Source organism: Malurus melanocephalus, unplaced genomic scaffold (genome assembly GCF_030028575.1).
Source record: "Malurus melanocephalus ecotype Western Australia unplaced genomic scaffold, MMel_1.1 scaffold_462, whole genome shotgun sequence".
Lineage (NCBI taxonomy): Eukaryota > Metazoa > Chordata > Aves > Passeriformes > Maluridae > Malurus > Malurus melanocephalus.
The window spans coordinates 81,383-106,980 of NW_026623694.1; the positions used below are offsets into that span (position 1 = coordinate 81,383).

The following is a 25,598-nucleotide window of genomic DNA, read 5'->3' on the forward strand; positions in this document are numbered from 1 at the left end:
GCACTGAAGGCTGTGAAGAGCATAAACCCAGGACATTTGCAAATGGGCATGTCAGTGTGTTCTTGGGTTTGTGTTTTTCTGAGAGTCCCAGCTATTTCAGTGTCCTGTGGGTGGTCACCTGCTTGAGGTGTGTAAATCTGGCAGTGGGTGTCCAGCACACTTCAGACCCAGAATTGCAGAATCCAGGAACCTGCTTTCTAGGAAACCAGCAGTTTGGACAGGATGCTAATCTGGCTTTGGGGTAATACCAGCAAGTGACTTCTGCATTTCCAGGCTGTGCTTCCCCTGAGAGCTCYGTGTCCTCACCCAGTGCATCTGAGACAAGGCAGTTCACAGCAGCATGGATGCTTCCCAGCAGTTATCCTTGGCAGGGAAATAAAATAGGAATGAGGTTATTGGAGAGTGGAAATAATAAAATGAACAAATGGGAAAGGCTCATTCTTTACCATGAATGGAAAAAATCCAGTGTGAGTTCTGAGCTTCTCTTGGAATTTGCTGTCTTGTGACTGTTTGGACAGAAGAGCAGTGAGGTTTTTCTGTTTTTTTTCTGATCCCTCATGGCATTAAAGCTGTTGACCTCAGCTGCAGATAAAAATGTCCAGGAGAACTTGGGCTGCTTCCTGGGGCTGTTGCTTTTCCCCATGAGGACGAAGAGTTACATGTGGCTGAAATCATGCAAGARCCACTGCTTGCAGCCTCCCAGTTCCCTCTGGCTTTACCACCTGCTGGGAAACTGGAAACAATTTCTAGCTTAACTTCCTTGGTCCTGCACCTTGGGTGGTTGTTACCTGCAACAGAAAGTGTTCATTTTCTGCTACATCTCTTGTCAGAATTGGGTCCTTGGTTTGGATTCTTTGTAAGGATTTTCTCACAACTCCCCATTTCTTTTTTTCACCTGTGCTCTGACAAGTTTTGTTCTCAATTCAGGCTTRCATGAAAGTGGGCATCTCCTCCAAATCTGTTTGTAAATGATGTAGTTACAATGATTCAGTTTTTTCCTAAATTGTGCAGGGCTCTGTGGGGCAGTGTCAYCCTCCCAAAGGTGACCTGCCAGTGTGTCACCCAGGCCTGTGATGGCACAGCCTCTCCACCCATAACTGCAGAGCTGGCTTCACTGTTCTTCAGTGTTTCTGAAATCCTTTTTCAGATTTTCCCTCTCCAGAGAGGGGACATAGGAATTTTGTTCCCTTTGTAGCAAATCWCTTGCCATCTGGAGTTTTCCAGCGCCTTGTTTCTTGGATTTCAGGCACTGGGAAAATGGACATTTTTTTACTTTGTTTTCCAAGGTATTTCTGCGATGTTCTTGTGGAGTTTTTTGTATGGTGATGTGGTTGGGGTTTTTTATGGCCAGTGATGAAATTTCAGGAGTTTGTTTCTTTATAGTTTCCTTTCCTCGGTTCTTGAGAAACTTGAATGTGTATGATCCTAGAGAAGTGTTTTTCCCATRGGAAGTACTCAAGGGGCACATTTCTGAGAGGCAGAAGTGCTTGTCTGTCATAGAYTCACACCAGTCTGGAGGAGAGGGTCAGCTCACAGCCATGGCACCTCCATCTGCAGCTCCTGGCTGGATCAGGTCATGCCCAGCCATCCTTTCAATTTGTGATGGGCTAAAGGAACCTTGATTCCTGACATTATTAACAAAGCTGAGCTCCAGGTGCCTGTTGGGAACTCTGCTACACAAAACCATTTTAAAGTGGCAGAAAGGAGTAACTGGTTGTGTGTTTATTTCCAGTATGAAGTGAAAGCCCCTGTTCCTTCAGCATGCTTCAGGAATATCTGCAAGCAAATGGCAAAGATGCATGAAGCTATATATGATCTCCTTCCTGAGGAGCAAACTCAGGTGAATGTTATTTTTGAGCTTCATCTCACAGCTCACTTGCACATGCACRTGGACTTGGGAACAAGAGAGGCTTTATCTGGGGAGAGGGGAGTTCTTTTTTGAGTCCTGCTGAAACCCACACRTTAAAGGGCTTGGCAGCAGTCACACAGACAGCTTGGACTGAGCTGAAGGAAGTGTTTCAGTGTGTAGGGAGAACGAGGAGACACTGAAAGAGCGGATTTCAGGATTTTGAACTGCCTTTTAGTGTCTAGGGATGGCAGTCCAGRAATTAGTGCTGAAATGYTGTGCAAATGGCAACACTTTGGGTTTGAGTACAGCTCTCTCAGAGAATTATTCTGTAACCCTGCTCAAAATCAGTGGCTTCCAGAGGCCCCTAAATGTATTAGGCACCCAAATTGTACCAGATGTGCTTTTGCAGGATTTTGCTGCAGTCATTCCTGCTGCAGAGTTGCAGATCTTAAGGACAGGAAGGACTGATCCAGTSACTGAATACAAGTTGTCATTTCTCWTTTGCATTAAATGATCCCTTCTAGCACAGGAAAGAGATTGATTATCTTCYAGCCTTAAAAGGAGTTGTTAGATGCTTCAGAGCCTCAGAACTGAGAAGAAAAGTTCTTGGTCCAAAGATTATATGCTAAGTGCCACAGATAACGAGTAGGTGAAGGTGTCCAGTGTGTTACAAACTGTGTGTGGCCAGAAAGGTGAGGCCAAAGCACTGGCAGAAGGATGAATCACACGAATTGCAAAAACAAAAGCGAAAGTTAGTGGTGGAGGGTGTTGGCAGTGTTTCCTCTGCCAGGGCAGTGATGTGAGCACAGGCACAGTTCCTTACTCTGCTGCTRTGCTTTCTTCTAGATGTTGTTTTTACGAATTAACGCAAGCTACAAACTCCACCTGAAGAGGCAGCTGGCCCACCTGAATGTGGTCAATGATGGAGGACCTCTGAACGGGTGAGCTGGGGCTCTTCTTTCACTGTTTAAATAAGCAGGCATTGTCTTCTGCAGAATCACAGCTCTGTGTTTTAGTGTGTGCCATTTGGAGCTTTCTCACAGTAAAGGACATGACCTGGGCCATTCCACAGTCCACTTGGTAAGAAACTGGGAGCTGGACATTGTCCAGCTGGAAACCTGCTGTAGGTATCCTCAGCTCATGGATTGTTTTTTCTCCCTTTGTGTGAAAGCAGCAGCCACAGTTTAATTAGCAGGAATTGCGTGATTCCTGAAGCAGTTTTGAAATGTGGATGGTGACTCATGATGCTGGCAGAGTAAAAATAGGAGAAAGCAGCATTTCATCTGTGCAGGGGGCAGCACTGCAGGAATGGTTTTTAATTTGAAACAGCTCACAGAGCTTTTCCCTTTCCCTGCCACAGYCCAACACTCCATCCTCAAACAGGTCAGTGGTACCTCTTCTGACAGAGGGTTCCTGGCTGTGCCTGCTGTCCCCATCTCCCAGGAAAAGCCTCTTGCAAGCTGAATCCTGTTGTCAATTGGACTGTACCCTAAAMCAGTGGGGTTTTTAGTMATTCTTAATGCASTGTGATGTGATGTTTGCCGTGTAGYAAAGGTGAAACTCAGTGGGCCTACCCACATGCAAGGAAAGGTTGTCTTAGCTTGCAGAAGTTAGTTGATAATGTTTCAAATGTCACTGGAGTGAAAGTTTGGTTCCTGTCCAGTTTATTGTTGCTTCTCCTGTTTATTCCTCTTTGTGCAACAGTTTATCAGGACTGGTTCTGTACTCGTGATGTCCCATTGCCTTTGGTACTTCCAAAGGTGTTTGCAACCAAGCTCAAGGTTACTTCAGAYACAACTCTCAGGGAGCTGGGGCTGTGTGAGAAGGGGAACATCAAACCCGGGATGGCACTTGCTGCTGTCCCAGCTATCTTCATTGACCAAGTTTTTGACATGGCTTTCTCATCCTYGTTCTGTTTAAGCTGCTTGTTTCTGTAATCATAGTAAAAATCTCAGTCTGCAAATCCTGGTTGATTTTTTTATTATGTAAATACAAATTCTATTTCTGCATCTTGCTASCAAGAAGCATCATGATCCCTGACATGTTTCAACAGTGTCTGAGGGATTTTAATTCTGTATAAACTGTTACAATACATGCTGTTCATTTGATTTTTACTTTAACTGTAGAGAACCATAGAATCATTACCCTCTAGAATACAAAAGTTAATGTTGCAATAATTAATATTCTTAGTTGGAATGGAATTGGGAGTTTAAGTCTAGATAAGCCTGGGATTACAGCAAGAGAATAGATGTTTTAAATGCCTAATTCCTGCTGAGTTTTCTGAACTCATGGTTTGATCTCCCTTCCCTAGAACYAGTTTTACACCCAGCAGTAATCCTGTTATGGATGATCACTGCTGTAAAATAAACCACATCCATAGCATTGAGTGTTGAACTGATACTTAAAATATTTAATCCAGGCATAGGATTTGAACATGTATTGTAGCAATTGTGTGCCAAAGTCCTCAACAAGCACTCCAGGTGGATGTGATGGGGTCACATTCTAATCTTGCTCTGTTTCACTGCAGGCTGGTTACTTCAGATGTGGCTTTTTACACTGGAAACCTTCAAGCTCTGAAAGGCCTTAACAATTTAGACCTAAACATGGCTGAAATCTGGGAGCAGAAGAGGTGATAATCCATTGGGAGCAGTCGCTTGGCTCTGACAACAGACTGACTTCCTTCTGAGCAGCGTGACGACGGTGAGGTGAATACTTGAGCCCAGAGCCCCAGAAAGGGCAGGATTGAGAGTCGGGAGAGCTTAGACTCAGAGGGAGCTGCAGGGAGAGATCCTTCCAGTGYCCTTCAGCAAGAAACGAGTGATCAGCTGTCTGTGCAATGTTTTTTCATTCTCTCTGGAAACAGACTCAGGTTTCTTTGGACCAAATCCAAAAGAACACATAGCTGTAACACAGCTGTAGTTGTCTAGAATGCTCTGTATATCTTTATATTAAAAAGATGCTTTGCATTTCTTCTAGTGCAATGAAATTCACATGGTGTCCCACCTTATTTAATGATGGTACAATATAAAAATCTTGCAGTTGGAACTCTGTAGAAAATGTTTTTCTCTATGAAAACTATGCTGTTCTAAAATTTATTTTTTTACAGAACTTTATATAAATAAATGTCTTTTGATTGCTCGCATATAGGATTGAGCTTTGTTAGGGAGCTGTCCTGTTCCAGGGGATTTCTCACAACCTAAAATCTGAAGGCAGGATTTGCTAAGGGCCAGTTCCCCAAMGCCATTCCCTGTGGGACAGAGTGACCTGATCCTCATTTGCAGTGACAGGGTAACAGTGGGGCTCCTGGGGGAACTGGAAGGTGGGAGAGAGGCTGGTGTAGAGATGGCCACCCCCAGCCAGTGGGGAAGGACAGGGACACAAAGAACAGGGCAGGAAGAATTTTAACATTTTWGGCTGCTGATAAAAGGTTACACCATTAAGGAGAGTGCAGCTGAAATCAATGTATTTCAGAGTTTTTACTGCTACCTTTTCCAGCCTGGGGGCTGCCAGTACTCAGTACAAGTGCCTGCGTTTCTCACCTCACCCCTCTGTACCTGACCCCAGTCGAGTGCCTAACCCTGAGATGATCATGTCTGATGGAATGGTCTCTGCTGCAGTGTGTGTGTGCCTGTGGTGCCCTGAGCCAGGCATGCTGACCTGGTAGCATAACACGTGTCATTAATTGTCAGTCAAAATAAAGCTCTAAAATCACAGTTGTTTTTAAAGACCAACTTCTTTAATGATACATACCAGTGTTATACTAAGCTTATAAAATAAAGTTGTCTGCATGTAAATACAAGAGAAACATTAAGAAATCAATAGTGATCGGGACAGGGATTTCGATTCCTGTACAAATTTAGAAACTCAAGAGAAGATAAATTAACATACATGGCTGTGACAATATGAACATAGGTGTAGTCAACGTGATCCATTTATTGAAAAAAGAGGGCAGATCAAGGATAAAGATATTAACAGGAGATCCAGTCTTAAATGGGATGTGAAAAAGCAAACACCACACGTGGCTACTGAGGCATTTTTCTCAAGTATTGGATTCTTTGGGCAAGTTTGGAACACGGATGATTCCCACTCTCACGATACGGAAATGGAGGTATTGACAGCCTTACCCCAGTACCTCGACATACAACTGGGATAGGACATCCCACTTGTAGTTTGGGGGGGGTTGAAGAGGGCTACAGCTTGTGAGCACATGAAATACAGGGTTTTAAGAGCCTGTTTAGCAGTAGTGAAACTTTTGGTTTTCAACTGTGCCTTCCTAAAACGTCACAGGAGTTGCCAACCATGTTGTCCCACATGTATTGCTTCACAGCTTTATTTCTGCAGTTACAAGCAATTCAAAACTACTGAATGGTCGAGGCGAGCCTCTKAACTTCTTATCAAAGAAGATCTGTCCATCTTCCCGCGAGACAAACAGTATTGCACTTCAAGGTTATATTAACTGAGTTACAGAATCTCTTTAAGGACTGAAGCATTACTTACGCACATCCATGGCGCTATGTGGCTGCTTAGAGATAAGCAAGAGAAATTAATTTTAAATTAATACTGCAGGGTACTGTGAAGATGACAAAGCATAGGCCCTCTGTGTACTTAGATTTCTAATGCTTAAAAGGTTCTTCCAAGACCAGGCTGGTTTGGCACGGCAGCCCCAGCCCTGACCGTGCCCTCTCCTGGACTCAGTGGTCCAGGATCCGCAGGTTGCCGGATACAATTTTGTTCTCTAGTAAAGCTCCAGCTGGGATGTCAATTCTGTCACCGTGGTTTGCAATGATGATGACTGTTCCCTGGGTTGACAGAAAAGAAAACAATTGTTCAGAAACCTGTTGAGGTGGAAGGAGGGAATAAGGTGTCTGGAGGGAGCAGTCTKGTGTCAGCTGCACCACAGCCAGAGCCTGAATGCATTGAGTTGTATTGTTTCTGCACAGACATTTGGGGTTTCTCCTCCCCCAGAACAAAGGYTTTAAACAAGCATTACTGGAACCTCTGTAATTACCACACTAGATTCTATCAGCCTACAAGCAGAACTGGTAACTTCTCTGAAGATGTGATTGCTCTAAGGGCTCTTGTCACGTCTGCTTGCTTTGAGGTGGAAAAACATTACCCCCATCCCTGGGTGTGTTCCAGGAAGGCCCCTGTTCCAGCTGAACAGCAAATGTGGGCAGAGGGACAGCTCAGAGCCCACAGCCTGTGCCAGGTGATGCAGCCCCACCTTCCACCCCTGTCACCTGCTGAACTGCCCAGAGAACTGCAGTGCTGCCAGGACTGGAAAGATCCCAGGGAAGAATTTGAGAGAGAAACTGACTTCTCAGCTCCACCATTCACTAATAAATCAAGAACCCCAAAGTGATGAGAAAGAGCCTGAAAACGGGGGTAAGGCCAGCCTGGAGGGGTGGAGGGAACATGCCCAGCTGAGCCAAAGGACAGAGGTGGCAGCAATGTTAAAAACAGAGATGTGAGGATTGTGGCACTTTCAAGGKTCATAAATCAACCTCCTCTCTGCCTGGGCACTCCATCACAAGGGTCACTGTCCAGCCATGGCCTCTGCCACCTTCGGGCCATTCCCCAATTCCCAAAAGTGCTCCTGTGGACTGGGTACAGGCACTGCCTCAGCATCAACTGCAGGGAGCACAGATCAGCACGTTTATTGCAACAGCATCCCCACTGCACACTCACCTTTAATGAAACATTCTTCCCGAATGTAACATCACCTGAAACCGTGAGATGATCCAGCTCCAGCATATCTGGAATACTTTCAAACCTCCGCAGGTAATCTTGAACCTTTTGGAAAGAGGAAACAATAGACACCGTTTTAAAGCCATCTGTGGATTAAGACAAGCGTGGGAGCCTGTTGAATCCTCTTCGGGAACTTTCCTAGAACCTCCATCTCATACAATATAAAAGTTGCTACTTTGTTATTTCTTTGGGAGGTAAGTGTGAGGAACAGTGGGGGGTTTTCCACACGGGGCAGCTCTGCTTTGGGGTACAGGAGCACCCAACATTCACAGCAAATATTGATATTCTCAAAGCTTTTAAAATAGCAAGAGAGATAATTTAAATGTCATTTTTCATTTGTTGCTATGAGCTGTATCTGTCCCAAGAGGCAAACACCAGGTGCAGTGACAGAATTTACCTTTGTGAAGGAGCTTCCCAGTTTGACAAGAGGCACTGTTGGGAATTCGCGCTTCTCGCTCATCGTCAGAGACCCCGCGTTAAGGCTGTACAAATTGGACATCACGAGCAAGAGATCTGAGGTGGTCTTCACAGGCAGGAAACGACTACGAGGTACGTTTATCCCCAGAGAGTTCTCAAAACTCTTGATAGCAGCACCAACTGCAGTCTCCAGCTGGATAACGTTCAAGCCTCCATCCAGAGTCTGCAAGAGAAAAGCCACRTGAACACATGGAGGAGATCCTGGTGCTCAGATCTGGAGTCAGAACTCTGCCCTCCCCCTGAGCCTGGCTCACCCACCCAGAACCTGTTTGTTTGGGTCAGTGTCCTCTAAACCCATGCCAGCTGATTACCTTTGGGTTAACAATGATCTCCATGTCAATGGCGTTCTTCTCCTGCAGCCTTTTGATTGCAGACAGAGCAATCCACAAATTGTTGGTATTGAATATTTTGAATTTTGACACAGACTTGAATTCATCCACGTGTGCTTTTGGGACCTGAGCTATCTCCACCAGCCTCAGCTTATTCTCGTACTGCGTCAGCGTGCCACCCTGCAAGGGGCAAATGAGAGGTTTAAAGTTCTGTTCATGAGAAGCCAGAGAAATCCTCCCCTCAGYCCAGACAGATGCACTGGGCTGTTGGCATTTAAAGCTGAACCCCAGAGAAAACACATTTCTTGTTTTTGGTAACCAGCTACCAGGTTACTAATTATAGRGCATGTTTAAAGTACAGTCAGGACCATCCAACGATCATATTTCAGCACTCCAAGACAGTTAATTCCTTTCATGAAGGTTGCTCAGAATATTTTGAAGTGCTGTTGTTGTTAAAAATCACCCTCAACAGTACTTTGTTAGATGATGGAGCAAAAGCTAAGTTAAATCTAAGTATTCTTACTTAGATTTAGAGCATTTCTGTGCTTTTATGGGGCTAAGTCAGAGCTTCCCTAACAGAGTAAATCCAAATCCACATTCTCACATAGGAAAGAACAGAGACAGAGCACAGTTGCAGGACAAATTACTGCAGGCTACAAGTATTTGACACRTGTCATAAACCTCTGAGAAATGTCACTCCCGGATTTTGTACAAAGCCAGGGGTCAGGGCAGGAGCAGATGAGCAGCTGTGCCATGCAGGCTTGTGCAATGCAGCAYTGGGAAGTGGCTCAGGCAGTTTTCTGTGAGACACAGCTGCTGCATCCCAGCCCTCAGAGCTCTGTTTTCAAGCTTTGAGCTTCTCCCCCTGTGTAGGTGACAGTTTGGARAAGGTGCAGAGGTGGCATCCTGCACAAATCACTCATTCCAGCCCAGCCCCTGCCTGCTGCTGCCCAGAGCACGGATCAAATCTGCTCCATCAGTTAGAACTTCCTAAACTTGCTGATTTTGTGCATCTCAAATTAGATCCGAGCTGATGTGTTAAATGGTGCCCAAAATAGCTCTGAGAAGATTGAATCCATGGATTCAGAGGAGGTTGGAGATTGCCACCACCACACTCAGATTCACACCCATCTCCCTTTACCTTCACATCCGCCCGGGTTTTGTTTGTGACTTCCATGACAAATTCGCAGCGTTTTCCATTGGGTGGGTTCATAAGGTGGTTAAGAATGTAAAGGTCCACAGTGGCACCCAAATTATCTATATTGGACACAAAAATATATTCCTTCCCCTCTGCAATGAGGTTGTCCAGCAGCCCAGAGTTGTAGAAGCTGGCGTAGATGTCTCCGTGGCCCGGAGGGTACCAGCACTCTGTGTTCTCTCCTGAGTAAGAGACATCCTTGGCTATGGGCAGCAGAGTTTCCTTGTTAATTCTGGGATACCTGCAAAGGCAGTGGGTCTTGTTAAACTCTCWCTGGTGTCAGAGTAGAATAAAGAAAAAAAAAACAGCAGTAAAGGTGCAACTCCCTGAGCTTTTGGAGGTGAATCTTCAGGTTACTCTGGTGGGAAGACCCATCCAGATTCTGAGCTGTCACTGAGAAGCTACAAAAGCAACCTGTCTACTCAAGGATTTAAAACCATAGAGCTGCAAACCAGCTTTGCTCTGGCAGGCAGGTCCAGAGCATATCAAACACACCTCTGACCCAGCAGCCACCTGGATTAGAGTTTATTCTTCATAAAGGGCCATGGTCTGTCTCCCTGCAGAGCCCAGAAATGTTAAAAGTGAGCTCAGGAATCAAGTGGTTGGCATCCAGCACACCTCTGTCTGTACATTCCTGAGAAACTGGGGCTCACACACCCTCCTCTCCCCAATTTTAATGYATTTTCCTTGACTCTGCCAAACACCCCAATGTTTCAGGCTCTCCACGAGACCCAAAAGAGACTGAACACAGGTACAGATGACACCACTGCTACCCCAACACCTCAAACTGAAACCCACCCCATCTGGAATATGGAGAAACAAGCTAGCTTTATCTTATACCCCGARTGGAGAAGTTTTTTGGTACCTGCTTTGATTAAAAGTATATATCTTCACTCGGCTGTGACTGTATTTCTGCAGGATTTTCTTTGTGTCGTCATCCGTGTTGAAGGAATTCATGAGAACCAGAGGAACATCRGTGTTGTAGGATTTGTTTAAATGCTGAGATGGGAAATAAATGATAAATTCAAAATGTATTATTAGCTTTAACTCCTGACACTTGAGATTTTTGGGAGAAAGAAATTAGGTAAAACATTCATTAGGAAATAATAAATGCATGAGAGAAAAAAAGATGCACTTATGCTGACAGAAAGGATAATAAATCATGTAAAGGAAAATAAACCCTTGTTGGCTGCAAAGTTAAGACCCACATTAATTAATGTGTCTTCAATTAATGAATCTTTGTTTTCAAATATGCATTCAGATCTAATGTCTGAAAACCACAACACCACAAAATTATCATTTTAAGTTTTAGCTGCTGTTGATTACAAAAAGGCCTTGTTTTCCATTAAATTGTTGCAGTGTGTCAAGGTGACACTTCCCCACTGTCTCTGCACAGGAGGCACTTCTAAGCCTTCTTGGCAGGCTGAGAGATGGACAATTGTGTCAAGAACACATAATAAATTAAATGTCACCATGCTAATTATTTAGGAATCTATAGAATGGAGCTGAAATACACAAGAGCATCCCATGTGCACAATAAAGGCAAAAAACCTGGAAATCATTAGCAGTGTCCTACCAAAAATAGAATGTGCAGGGGGAAAAAAAAGACACTTGAGTGAGTTTTAAGGTTTGTGTATCAGCTCACTCTCATCTGCCACAGTGTTTGGGATCATTACATTTTGGTGGAGTCAGAAACTTCCACAATGAAACTTCCCTTGGGAGAAAAATTGACATCCAACTGGTGCAGCCCTAAGTCTGCTACAGGACCATCTAACACACATGGGAGTCACTCCAAACAAAATCACACTGAGGCARAAATGGCTGGCACTCCAGAAAGCACAGAGCAGGCACACCCCATTTCCTACCCTAATAACTGTCTTCATTATCTGCTCTAAGAGGAATATTCAGCATTAAAAACATAAGCCAAAATGTCCTCTCCCAACAGCAGCAGCTGTTATTTTCTTTTACTCTTCCTTCTTCAGAGGAAAATGCCAGCAATCTCTTCCAGCACAAGAGTTTAAATTCATCAAGGAACTCGGAGCTGCTGTGAAAAGCTTTGTTCTGATGCATGTAAAAAAAATAAAAAAAAAAACAAACCCTTTTTTTGAAAAGAGAAACTTGCAGCTGGAGGAGTCGGAAACAAGCCCAGGAGTTAGGCAGGCCAGACAAGCTGTGCAGTGTGACTGCTCGTGTTCCTGGACACAATCCCCCTGCCCAGGCTGCATCACACGTGGGGGAAGCAGAGTTCAATCCCTGACTGCTCCATGTCTGCTCCTCCCAAAGGAATTCTCTCTRTGTGTGAGCACAGCTTGTGTCCCTCTGCTCTTCCCTCTTCASCAGTCGTGCAGGAGCAGCTCAGAGTGTCAGGAAAGTTCATAAAGGTTACCTCAATCTGCTGAACTGTCAGGTCCAGGAAGGTGTTCTCGTTCCGCACCCCGATCAGGCTCTTGGGGCCTTTGCAGCCCATGCTTGTCCCCARGCCACCATTGAGCTTCACAACCACCAGCTTGTTCAGGACAGAAGCAATGTTATCAGGCAGGCCTCTGGCCTTGATCTTCTCATAGGGCTGGATCTGGGAAAACAAACCAAACAAACAAACAACAACAAAAAAAAACCAGCAGTCAGATATTTGAAAAGAAATGGTTTTCTCCTAAAAACCTTCAAAACTTAGAACTCACATTTATTCATATGCTTCATGACACTAAAGAACATCTGCAAAATGAGTCTACAATAATTGATTTGTTACGACACAAATAACCTGATTTGTTGCTACAATAACCTCTTTTCTCGAGGGGTTTTTGGACTTTGTGACACCAGTCACCATCAGCTTCATTCAGATGAGAAGATGCCTCTGTCTGCTCTCCCAGGTTCAGAGAGCTGGCTCAGGGCAAGGATGGGTGAGGAAGCAGCCAGGCCAGTTGTGCCACTTCCACAGCCCTGCAGAAGGGGAAGGGGTTTCCTTGGGAAATATCCAACTCACGGCCCCAGAAGATGGCCCCTCTCCCCCTTCAGTCAGGCCATAAGTTATGAACCAGGTTTTAAATGCAAGGCATTTGACTTCCCTTCCCTGAGTGGCTTAATTCACAGATTTTTTTCCTTTTTTTTTTTTTCCTGAGGTTGTCAAAGGCAACATTCTTGGCAAAAGGCTGGTTCTTTAACTCAGTCTGAACCCATTCTTATTCCAGCCTGATACAATTCATTTCTCCTGACAACATGATACAGTGGAAGAAAGCTCCCAGTTCTTATTCTGGTGTTTTCAGGATGTGTTYATCCAGCTCACAATAAACCTCACAGAAAGTCTTCTGCCTCACTGACAGCTATTTCACAACAGAGTCTGGGCTGCATTTGGGGCCACTGATGGACAGCAAAATCAAACTTGTAATGCCAGCGTGCCTCACTTTAGGCACTGCTGTCCCCTAATTCAGAGCACCTAAGTCAAAGAAATAATGGTAGCAATGCCACAGGAAGAACCATGCCAAAACTGTTAGAGCAGAATCAATACAATTATCCTTTAGCTGGCCCTTCTAGAGATGTTCTTTTGAAGAAAAACCCTGGTGTTTCAGTGCTGTAGTATTCTAAAAAAGTAAAAAAAAAAAAAATTAATTCTGATAAGGGGTGTGCAAGATCCACAGCTGGTTTCCAAAAACAAATACACACAGAGCAGTTTTCAGAACTGTGTTTGCTTTGGGCAAGGGCTGGGGTTCAATGGAAATGCACATTGCACTGGAGCAAGAATCGGATTTCTTCCTGGGATGTGCGGGGGTAGAGAGGGAGCTTGTGCAATCCCAGCATTCCTGGATTAGGGCAGATCCCTCCCATTAGGGAAATTCTGCCCTGTGGGATCTGCAAAGCTTATAGGATGTATTTAAAGATAAGATGGCTCCACTTGGAGGTCCCATGGCTTGGACAGAAAGCAGTACCACCATCATTGCCATTCACCCAGGGCACAGGCAGGARCTTCCTCACAAACTTCCAAGAACTTCTCAGGAACAGAGGAGCACAAAAAGCAGAATCTTGCTTTGCTTTGTCAACAACAGGGATTGTGCTCAGGCTCAAACAGCCTGGAAAAGAACTGCCCTTCCCATTAATGAGATGATAAATCCTGGGTTTACTGTGTTGGAGGTACATCAGGAAGCTCAGTGAACRTTTTGCTACCAGCAGGACCCACAGAGATTTACACTCAGATTTATGTTCCACATCCACCCCAAGGTCAGTGACAYCCCACATCACCCTGCCAATGGATTGAAAATATTTTGCCTTGAGCCTCAGCTGGGTGGGATGTGAGTCACATCCATGATGTYCCGACGCTGTCTGAACATCCAAAAAAATTATCTCAACTTTCAAGTCTCACTATGTTCTTCTTGCATCACTCACAAAAAGCAGAAAGTCTGACACTCACTTCAGGGCCAGACTGCCTCAAAAATCATTTGATTTGCWAAAGTGCCAACTACCTTTTGATGCTCTCACTATCATGCCTGACACCAGCTTATTCAGAAAGCTCAAAGTCCTCAAGAAGGTAACAGCTCCTTCAAGGACTCAGTTCACTGGAAGCTGCATCAGTTACACAAAATTTATGACTCAGCCTCACTAAACATTTCAGTTTCTTCTGGCACAGACATTGGAAACGTCAACTTGGCAATGAAGCCCTGGATCTTGAAGGGTCTTTAATTCAGAGAATAACACATGTCAAGAAGTCAAGTCCCAGCAGGAATGCTGCAGCACCAGGACTGCTGTGCTATCAATCCAACAGCTCCAGCCTTGTGCAGGCACCGATATGCAGAACCACCTCATCAGCTACAAGCTTACACACAACTTACAAAGGCTCCACAGCAATAAAAATCAATTCTTGCTCTATTTGGAACAGTGATGGGGGAATTCTCCAGGAAAAAGCAGGGGCAGGAGTGACATGTCTTACAGATGATGGCTCAGTGTGACTCGAGACACGTCTGGCAGCCGAGGTTTGGGACCGTTCTAGGATGACACACGCAGCTTCTTTTGTTTTGCAGCCAATGTCTCAGAAATGATTTCTCAGAACAGGCTGGATGAGGCAACATGGGGAGTTTGACTAACAGATTCCAGAAGCCTACTCCTACTGCAGGGAGGGTTTGTCACAGACAAAAAATGAGCATCGGGGCTGTCACYGTGGGCAGACCGGAAAGGAGGACACCCCTGTTAGTTCATGTGTACTCACAGTTCCAGGGAAGATTTACTCAGCACCAAATGAAGGGGTCTCTGCCCTTGTGAGAGCCCACCTGGAGGAGACTTTGGGGAGACCTTACAGCAGCCTTGCAGCACCCAGAGGGGACTTTCAGAGGAAGAGAGACTTCTTAAACAGGCTGAGAGAGGTAGGAACAGTTTCAAACTACAAGAGGAGAGATTTACATCAGATCTTAGAACCAAGTTCTTTACTTTGAGAGYTGTGAAGCAGAGGAACAGGAAGCTGTGGCTGACCTGGAGGTCAGCTGGTCAACASCAGCTTAGACAGGGCTTGGAGCAATCTAGTTGAAGGTGTCYCTGYCCATTGYAGATGATTTTTAAGGTCCCTTCCAAACCATTCCATGATTCTATGAACCCTTAAAACCTGTTCCCARAGTTGAAGATTAGGAAGATGTTTTGCTTTGGGCTAAGGGCATAACACTCATTATTTTCCTCCATGATTTAGTTCACTGAGATGACAACCTGAGCTGCAGACAAGAATCCAACCACTGGGGAAGGAAAAAAACAAAGGCTCTAACAGAGAAGCTCCTTTCACACTCACATTGCTTTGGATGCTCTCTTTACATCCCAGATGAGGTTTGGCATTGCTGTTCTGAGGTTAACTCGATCACTGCAGTTCTCTCAGAGGCCTCCCAGCAGGACTTTGCTATTGCTTCCAATTCAAACAAACAGATGGCTGCAATCTACATCGAGGGGATTAAGTTACACTTGCCATGTCCACATTCTTTACCTCCTCTCCCTGTTAACTGGCACTCTCAGTGTACTTTCTTCTCTGGAGACTGTAACAGTAATGGGTCCTAACTATGCCAGCTAGCACTGTAAGCCTTTGGACATATSAAAGCAAAGCATCTGGAAGGAAAAAACAAGTCAGAGGTTTACCAATATAGTGTGAAATGGGTTCAGTCTTCTCTTACTGCCATCAGTATAAYTTGTTACACTGAAAACATGGAGGTCGGGGATGAAATCTCCCATTGCAGAGGAAAACAGAGGAATACTACAAAGCAATAATTTCTGTTTCAATTCATTGACAGGAGCCTTTACTTCTCTTCAGGAAAAAGCAGAAGCTACATTCRGAGAACAAATACAACAGGTAACACACTATATAACGTACAGAAGTCTGATCAGAAATTCTGCTTCTGCATAGCACAGGCCCTTGGCAATGGGCAAAAGCCTGAAACATTTTCCCCACCTAAAAGACAAAGCCTATAAATCCACTAAGCTATTCATGAACTTTTTTAAGCTGCTAAATAAGTAAGAAAGCAACAAACCCACATTCTGGCATATTTTTAGGTGCCTCTGTTTACAGATGTATACACACACAGGCACACAGATACCTCAATGTGTGCTTTTTGCTCTACTAGGGATCAGCTGAAGTTTATACCTGCCAGAATTCCCAGCAGCAGAGCAATTCTCCAAAACAATCACAGGCAAATAAATTCACAGTGCAGAGAGTTTGGTGCTTTCCAGGCCATGCTCTTTGCAGTGTGAGATTCTCCAAGCAGCCAAGCATCCCACCACCTCATAAAACAAGGTCATCCCTACAGGCAATTATAAATCACTTGCAAGATTACCAGCAAACAAGTCTTCCATGCACACCAACCTCTGTGCTGTTCTAACAAGAGCAGGAGGAGAATATGCTGTGAGGTTGCACAGCTAGGGAAAGGAAACTCAAATGGAACTGAACAGAAGCACTCAAAATACAAATATGTCCACAGATGGACACCTGTCCCAAAGAACTCAGCCCTTCAAAAGTTGAGCCACTTCACCCCTTCTAAAAGCTCATGCTCTTCTTACTTATACTCGCTAGACCAGTAATTCTAAAATTCTGGTCTTTAGGGAACCAGTTTTTACCTAATAATTCCACAAGTCATATCCCTCAGCAAAGAATAATCTGGGAGAAGGTCCCTTGAAATGTGTCTTAGGTGAAACCCTTTTCATTTTTTCCACAGTATGTCCCCAACATGACTGATGTATTAAAAAGGAGGGGGTGAATCAGCAGGGTAGGGAAATGGAACTCTTATGGTCAGCAAAAAAAAGGGGAAAAGAATAAAATAATCAAGAAATTTAACTTTGCTCTCAGTTTTTATTAAGYACCCAAACCCACCTCCTGTCAGATCAAGAAGCCCAAGCATGACCCTAAAGAAAGGGATATTCACTGTGGAGTGAAGAAGGCATTGAAGGAAGTTTGTTTGCAGATCTTTTGCCCTAGCTCTCTTACGTGGCATTCCTCATGCATGATTACTTGATTTAGAGTTCATGCTAGGTAGCAAAATTTAATTTCAGATCATGCATGCACCTCACCAGACCAGAAGTGACCTGATTTTGCAGAATTCTTACCTTTCTCTCTCTCATCAAAAGTTGCTACAAAGCACAGGGACACACTGGAGAATGAGCAGTACAGGCAACAAAGAAAAGGAAAAATATTCCTTCTAATCCTGCCCTTCTCCATTCAGCCTTAAGTCAGACCTTCCTCTTGGCTCTTTTTTTAGCAGCTTGCCCTGCCTGGGAATATCCCACCCCTGGGAATACACCCCCAGTCTATTCCAGAGCTTTGCCATAARCTCCAGTTTGACATCTGCTCCAGATGTCCTACCCGGTTACTTTCAGGCCCTCACAGAACTTGGAAAGTTTTTCCACTGAAGGTGTGCAAAACTTGAAAAATAGACAACTGCTCTTCCTCTCCACAAAGCAGCCATTCACTGGCATCAAATTTCAGTAATTTAATCCCAGGCCTTCTCTTGGCACACGGAACAGTTTATTCCTTTGATTGTCCTAACTACCTTCTCACATATTTAAAAGACCTATCRCTCCCCCCAGAGTCTCAGCCTCTCTACACTGAAAAAAAAAAAAAATCCCCTTTTCTCAGCCTTCCTTGAAAGTCATCTTATCTAGAACTCCAATTTCTCACCCCGGGCCTCTTCATTGAGGGCAGACTTCCCTCCCCAAAGCAACACTCCATTCAGTGTTACAGGACAGAAAAGAGAGACATCACATGTTTTTGAAGTTAAAAGAAAAACACTCAACCTTGGAAAAACCCTAGACTTGCTCTAAAACAGCATCATTCTTCAACTGCTTTATAGAGCAGCCCTGCATCTGTTCTGGAAGTAACTGGACAGCCTGCCTTTCATAGGAAACAGAGCCTCGATTGAGGCACACAGAGAGCCTCAGAAAAACCACAGGCCTGGGAGCACACAGAGCTCCTGCAATATGCCAAGATCACTGTGCTGGGAAAAGCAAGAATTTGTAGCACAACTGCACCGTTAGTTACACAAGAGTCAAAGGACAGCCTAAGGCCACTGATGAATCAATAAAATGAGGTTAGGTTTAATAGGAAGTGTTTCTTTCAGTACTAAATAGCACTGAAAAAATATATAGTGCTTTTCCAGCAGCAGCTCAAATTACTGGTTATGAGTTACAACAACACAGACAACATTAGAAAATCAGGCTCCAAAACCMACCACAGTCAACTCCTTGTTTCAGATGCCTCGCTTTTGCCGAGCTGCTGCAGGTTACAGAAGTTGCTAAATGAGCTCTATTACCCAGCCCACTTGCCATATGTCCCTTTCAAATTATTAAACAGAAAGGATCGCTGGAAACTGTCTCGTCTGAGCCATGAAACCTTCTACGGGCAGGAGGGAAACAACAAGGCTCCTCCCTACTTCCCCTCTAACCCAGGTTTACTCCAGAGAAGGTAATAAATGGTGAGGTGGCATCTGTCCCATTTTGTTGYCCTGCTCWRAGAAGAGCWAACAAAATAACCCYAAAGAACTTGACACATATGGCARGCAGAACCTGATGTTCAGGAACACACACAACATATGCCAACAAATAATTATTTTTCAGCTAGAACCCGAAGTGTTGTCCTACATGGTTTTACAGAAGCRTGGCAGACAGATCCATTCCATGGGTGAATACATCATTTGCCTTAAGTAACAATTATCCATTTTAGAATTATCAGTTCCTTACAAACTGTCACTTTGTCACAACTTACAGAATCTTCTGGAGGTCTCTGAATCTTCCCCCAGTCCACAGATGGTCCCTTTTCTTGTAGGAATCTATGAAATAGCTTCTTGAATCCTTCCAGGTCCTTTTTAGTGTGCTACAAAGAAGAAATGCACTAGTTAATGCTGGTAATTAATGCACACCTACTCAATCACAGAAGCATTTCTACAAACTGMTGTACAATCTATTCATGAGAGTAACTTCATTAACACTGAAGTAGACGTGCTAAACTTCAGTCAAATTTAGACTTCAAGTCAAATTCCAGAAGTTACCAAAAGCTCATTTTCAYTAAAACTTAAGAGTACAAAACCAACTTGGATACCTACACAACAAGTCTTTAGTAAAAATCATAACCATTGCAGTCTGGCCCAATATTTAAGATTAACAGCTTCACCCTTCTGTTCTGTAATCCATTGAAGATTACACAGAACCTTTAATAACTAAAGATGATTAAACACTTAATAACTCTGTCACCCAGTCYAGAGCGAACTGAAAGTCTCCTACTGACATTGTATCCAGGCTATTCTTCCATACAGGATCAGAGCACATTTGGACATAAAATAAGGGCATAAATAAAAACCTGGAAATCTGTGATTTATCTCCTTGTCTAAGATTTGCCTCAGTGTCCTGCATCCCATTTCTCAAGCTCTGAGTTGCACCCACCCCGTGCTCCTTACCTCTATCTCATTTGAATGTGCAGTTGCGAGTATCTTATCAAGTTCTACTTTCATTGAATACTCCAGCTCTTGCCGAATGACTTCCTGAAACTGTGAGGAGCCAGCTTGAGACATTGCTTTGCTGAAATCTTGAACAGAAATTTAAAAAGGGATTASAAGAAGAAGAAAAAAARAACCTAACTTATTTAGACTACAAATAGCCTTCAATTTTCTTTAAAAATTTCTGATAAACTCCTAAATCTAGTCTTGTTTTATCACTCTGCTAGCATGCAAAGAATCTAAAGTTTTTGTTCCTAGTTACTTGGGGAACAGGGCTTAAACTTGGCCCAAAGAATAACAACCTTTTTTTCAAAACCCAAAAGAACCCCAAAGGACCAATGGTTCATCTCAAGAAGTATCCAAAAATCTGCAGCAGTGCATTTTTTTTTTGCTAGGGAAGTCATATCCTACTGCATCGACACACTTTAGCAACTARAAGTGTGAAAAAGCATTTTCTCGGTGAAAAGTTATGTAGAACACTGTGATTGAAGGTATCCTTCTGTTCCACAAGCAAATAAAAACATATGCTTTAATTATTTATACAGTGCACTTTCACAGGATCTTCTGTTTGTTCCAGTAAATATTCCCTTACTTCATCGTGTGTATTTTCGCGCTACAGCGTGCATGTCAGTCACTAAGCAACCTAGAAAATTGGGCTGTCTATCACTTCAGCATTTGTTTTGTTTTGGAAAGTGATAAACTCCACGAACGTGAAAGAGAGTAAAYACACAAATGTTCTGTAAAGTCCACCCTGCAGAAAGGACCGGGAGAGAACTTGACTYTATTTTCCAACAGAGAGCACTGGAAGCGAGTGTATTCTCAAAAGACATTCTGAGTATGTTCTCTAAAGGCCTCAGTTAATTTAATTTCTGCCAAATCCCTTGAGTGATCATTTCCCTGTAACACAGAGAGTGATGAATTGCCAAATATAGCTGGATTTTAGAAACACCCTGAATAGTAGCGCAAAAAAGGGACAGGAGGGAACTTTACAAGTGAACAGAGCGACACTGACAGAAAACATTGTTAGAAGAGGAACCTGCATTTAAAGTCTACTTATTGACAACATGCATTAAAAGGCTCTTCTATTGAGAAAGTCTAAGAAAGCCAAAGATGGTTCATTTTAATACAATTTTGATTTTATTTTCTTTTTCTAAGCAAAGTATTCCACAGCCTCAGCCTCAGTGACAGTATCTAATCCTTGCTTTGAAGCCCACAGAAGCCATTTTCCTGACTGCACTGTTTTGCAGGTAGGGGAGGGAGAGAAAAAAAAAAAAAAAAAAAAAAGAAAGAAAGGAGTGTAGGTATCGAAAGAAAAAATAAAAAAAAAAAAAAAAAAAAAAAAAAAAAAAAAAAAAAAGACAGACAAGTGCTGCAGTGCACATAGCATGTGTGGTGCAACACGGGAAAACGCCAGCTCAAGATGAACAGTACACTGAACAATAGGTCCTTTTTTTAATCAAATGCTTCRTTTAGTAGTAAAAGCAGGTAAGAGTTGAAAGCCTGTTAGGCGTATCTTTCCGGGTCAAATATGTGAAAACACCGATGGCTCTCCACCAGGAAGCACTTTTTCCTACAGAAAAACAAGGAGGTCTGTACCAACCTCATGCCTAATATTGAACTGCTCCAAGCACTGCTGTCATGCCCGCCCTTTGGGGTGATGCATATGGGAACAACTGCCAGGAGACGCCTTCACATGTTTCTAATCCCCCCTGCAACATGTTATAATCCAGCATTTCTGCCACAGCAACAACAGTGGCCATTTCTCAGCAGCAACCGGCCTGCAGGACATCTGAACCTCCCAGCGTGATGTAACACATCTCCTGAGGAGCTCTGCAAAGCCCGAGTGTCAGCAGAGACCTTCAGAACACACTGGGGCTGAGAGAGGCAGAGCCAGCTCCCCTGGCTGCCATCTAAGTGGAAAAAGCTTGCTCTGCTCATGTTAGCCAAAAGAATTGTATCTGCCAGGTAAAAGCACCGAGGGACTAAGGAACACCACAAACAAATCCAGATAACAAGCCATCATGAAAGTAAATGCATGACAAAACCCAGTTTAGGGATCTTTTCTTTCCTGTGATTTCTCCACAAACCGAATGAGCAAACACTAAACACGTTTGAACACCAAGCTCTGTTTGATCACCAACCTTTGATTTTATTTTCTCTCTGCAGGAAAGCAAAGCAGACCTGTTGCTTTTCCCAACACCAGGCATCAGGCACGCAGAGCAGCAGCTGGATGGGACAGCTCACACCAAAACCCAGCCTGCCAAAGCTGCCAGCAGTGCACCCTTCATCGGTAACGGGGCATTTTTAAGCTTTATATTTAACATTTAACAACTGCTGCAAACCCCTGGCCTCATCCAGCTCAGTGTGTCAGGACCTGGTTGCTTGGGGAAGGCGTTGTTATCATTTTGGGGGTGGAGAGAGGAAGAACACGGCTGGAGTCCATAAAATCACGWGCTTGCCTGGTGCAAGAAAAGTATCAATTCTGCAGAGGTAAGGATGTGAATACTGTAACCAGGAGCTGAGAGAAACAGCAAGGAAAAGCTTTTCTGCTCTGAACATGCCACTGCRAGGCAGAGGCTCTGAGAATTTCTCTTGAGAGATGACCACCAGGACTCRGGCTGAAAGCCCCCCAAAACACGACCAGGACAGCAGTATCGGTGCATAATTGAGCAAACTCTGCACTGGCTGTTCCTGCTGCCCCTGGGAGATTTTGGGGTACACCTGCACCCCAGCCTGTGGCTGGCACAACTGCAGTCCTTTGACACAAACCACAGCTGAATTCAAGACTGATTTCCCTTTTCACCCCGGCAGCAACAAGGAAGTGGAAAGGCCGGTGCAACTGCATGTCTGAAAGAGGTTCTTTCCTACAGGCAACTAAAATTTCCTAAGGCCATAATGAGAAGTAGTTACTGCGTCTCCAAAAATTGGATGGGAGGCARGGGTGCTGGATAACTGCAGGAAAAGATTTCCAAGGATACACGTGGCCATAAAATCCCAAATTATGTTTCAAAAGAAATGCCTCCTCCAWGATATTTCGCAACCAATGCCTCAGATTTCAGCCTAAGCCCACTTTTATGAAACCAATGTTCTTGAATGCTCATCAGACGTAAGAAAAGGGTGGGATAAGGTGGTGGAAGWCTCTTGGGGGACCTGCCCACACAGGAAATGAGCACAGACCAGAAGAGTGTGACTAAATAGCTGAGACTTCAGAGAACACGCGTGCAAAAATGACCACAGGGGATATCTTACTTTAATGTCTTTGGTAGAAAGTGCTCCCCCAAGCAGCAGAGACAGGACAACACTCCAGTCAAGTTCATGGTGGTGTTTGAGGCGTGGAGAATTTCACTCCAACCCTCCTGCCCCCACTGTTATTTCTAGCAGGCTTTTGTGCTCTGCTCTGACTGCTAACCTGGCCCCTGCCCTCACAGCATGAGCTACAGCACATGGAAGAGTATTGGCAGGTTTATGATGCCTAATTTTATAATTGACATATGAAAAAGCAAAACATGATATATCAGAGCAAGCTAACAGAAAGGAGAATTTTGTACACTGCCAGAAACAAAACAGGGGGCAGATGTCATCAGGAAAACTGCACAAGAACAGAAGWGTGGTGACCTGTCCTTCCTCTTACTCTACACCAAAAGCAGAGAAAACGTTCAGATTGATTAATTTTGTTCATTAATCCAATCAGAAGAGAACTTCATTGCCTTGGTATTCAGAGTACAAGGAGCCAGCACAGGAGGGAGTCGTGGGACGAGTCAATCCAGAAGTTCTCTCATGAACAAGTAGAGAATCTCTTGGGCTGAGGGTTATGAATCGTGATTRCTTTTGCAAACCAAGTAAGTAAACAGACAGAACTACAGCAGAAACACTCGGTCTCCCTGGAGCCAGACTAATGCATGAAAACCAAGAAGGGTGGCCAGTGAGTTACAACACAGAGCTAAACTTTAAATGCTCTACCCTTGAACCCTGYGCTCAGGGCACAGATTGAATGCCTTGACTTCCAACAATTCCGCTTAAAGTTCAAGGCAATTTTTATCTCTGGCAGGGACAAAAGTCTCTTTAAATACCCACACKACAAGGCGCAATGCTAACGAATACTACTTGGGTTTTCAGAACCGAACATACCCACTCAGCCTCTACAAACATTTTCCTACTACTAGRAGCAAAATTTGCCAACACAGGATGGGCTGAAGCATACGTGAAGTGAAACCTTTATGCTCTGACTCTTCCTGACGGATGAGCACATTAGCCCGAGCTAACTCAGAAATTTTCAGCTTAGGAAGCTGTTCTTGCCAGCTGCACACACAAGAGTTTAGGTGTTACAGTCAGTATTTCTCAGTGTAGCACATCCTCATGCTAAAAATATCACTTGACATGACAATATGTCTTAGTACTATTGGCCTGACAAAAAAAGTATTGAAACAGTGGATGCCTTTTTTTTTTTTTTTAAGGCTTCTCTGGTAATATTTTAAAAGCCAATTATGATCTTTACACGTGTTTCTACAGCTTTCAGTTTCAGAAATAACATCACTTCCCTGCAAGATGGCTACCTTCAGCAGTTGTCTGAAACAAGCCAATTCCATTTAAAAAAAACAATTAGCAATGTATTTTCCTAAAAAAAAAAACTTCACAAGGGCTTATCTTGAGAACTTTCAGAGTGGCTGTTTGAGCAATGTGCTGGAACACTTTCATCCTGCTGCTGCCTGCTTTCTGCCCAGGTGTCACAGGACATTTGTAGACAGGTGATGCCTTTACAGAGCATTGTCCAGTCCTGGATATCCACTCTGTGAGGGACAGTGATTTCCCAAAGCCTGCCAAGGCCCTCGCTTGCCTGCAACACCCAAGTTTGTACAGCAAACGACCTGCTCGTGTTCCCTCTGCAGGCAGCATTACATTTGTTGACAGGCCTGCGTGGATTTATATKAAGGAACCCTATAGGCACGTATTTCATTACAAAAAGCACACCCGCACCATGAGGATAATCGGAAAACAGGGAAAGAAAACTGCAACGGCAATGCACCAAAGTAATTTTTCCTCCCAAAATGACCTCTTGTGGGCTGGATCCCCGTTTCACCAGGAATACGAAACTCAGACCACGTACACACAAACGCTCATACATGAGGAGAGTAAAGGAGAGCGCCGGAGCCTAACGGGAAAACGCCAAAATACATTTAAGAATAAAAAAAAAATGAGGAGAGTAAAGGAGAGCGCCGGAGCCTAACGGGAAAACGCCAAAATACATTTAAGCATTAAAAAAAAATTAAAAAAAAATAAGAAGAGAAAAATGAAAGAGGAAAAAAGAAAAAAAAAAGCAAAAAAAAGCAGAGACATTCGAGCTCGGCATTTATCTTCCCGGAACTTTATCAGACGGCTCAGCGGAGAGGGGAAATTGGTCCCGCAGGATCCCCCAGCCCCTGGCCGTGCACAGCCCCGGGCGCAGCTCCACCGCCCGATCCCGCCCGTGGAGCGGAACCGAACCGAACCGAATTGAGCCGGGCAAGGCACAGCCGAACCGAACCGAGCCGGGCCGGGCCGGACACACCCGAACCGAACCGAACCGAGCGGGGCCGGCCCCGCCACCGGATGACGGCCGGAGCTCCGGGGAACCCGGGCACATCGCTGCCCCCCGAGCCGGCGGGAGCGCGGACCCAAAACACAGCGCAGCCCCGCGTACGCGCGGCGGAGGAGCCGAGAAAAACAAAGCGCGTCAGCTTACCTTGCACGAGAGCCGACATTTTCGCTGTTTAATAAATAAACACTTGGGTGAAAACAGAGAGTCCCCGCTCGGGGGGTTCCGCCCCGCGGCGGGCAGCGAAGGGCCGGAGCGCGGCTGCCACCCCTGCGGAGGCTGCGGCGGGAGAGGCGGCGACCCCGGCCTCGCTGGGAGCTCCCGCCCGCCCGCCGCGCTGCCCCTCCGCCGAGCAGTCCCTCCCGGGCCGGCGGGCGGGCGGCGAACCCCGAGCAATTTAAATTTCATCAATGGAAGAGGCGGACCCGCCGCGCCCCGGGTTTCGCCACCCCCGACCCTCCCCTCCCCTCCCCGCCGGGCCGGGCCGCCC

At 44.7% G+C, this 25,598-nt stretch overlaps 2 protein-coding genes across 2 annotated transcripts in view; one reads left to right on the top strand and one right to left on the bottom strand.

Annotated features, from left to right (window-relative positions):
• Positions 1-4,991, top strand: part of VPS54 (VPS54 subunit of GARP complex) — a 45,579-nt gene extending 40,588 nt beyond the window's left edge. Inside the window, exons 22-24 of the mRNA XM_057380589.1 lie at positions 1,733-1,840; positions 2,696-2,790; positions 4,377-4,991. Coding sequence (XP_057236572.1) covers positions 1,733-1,840; positions 2,696-2,790; positions 4,377-4,482 — 309 coding nt within the window. The 3' untranslated portion in view covers positions 4,483-4,991. The remainder of the gene's footprint in view (positions 1-1,732; positions 1,841-2,695; positions 2,791-4,376) is intronic.
• A 1,194-nt stretch (positions 4,992-6,185) lies between these two features.
• UGP2 (UDP-glucose pyrophosphorylase 2) lies at positions 6,186-25,502 on the bottom strand. Its single transcript, XM_057380590.1, has 10 exons — positions 25,256-25,502; positions 19,498-19,625; positions 18,810-18,917; positions 11,988-12,173; positions 10,467-10,600; positions 9,545-9,842; positions 8,386-8,583; positions 7,995-8,237; positions 7,538-7,642; positions 6,186-6,648 (listed from the first exon to the last, which is right to left on the bottom strand). The coding sequence occupies exons 1-10, from the start codon at positions 25,272-25,274 to the stop codon at positions 6,541-6,543; spliced, it is 1,527 nt and encodes a 508-aa protein (XP_057236573.1). The 5' UTR covers positions 25,275-25,502; the 3' UTR covers positions 6,186-6,540.
• Between the last annotated feature and the right edge of the window lie 96 nt (positions 25,503-25,598).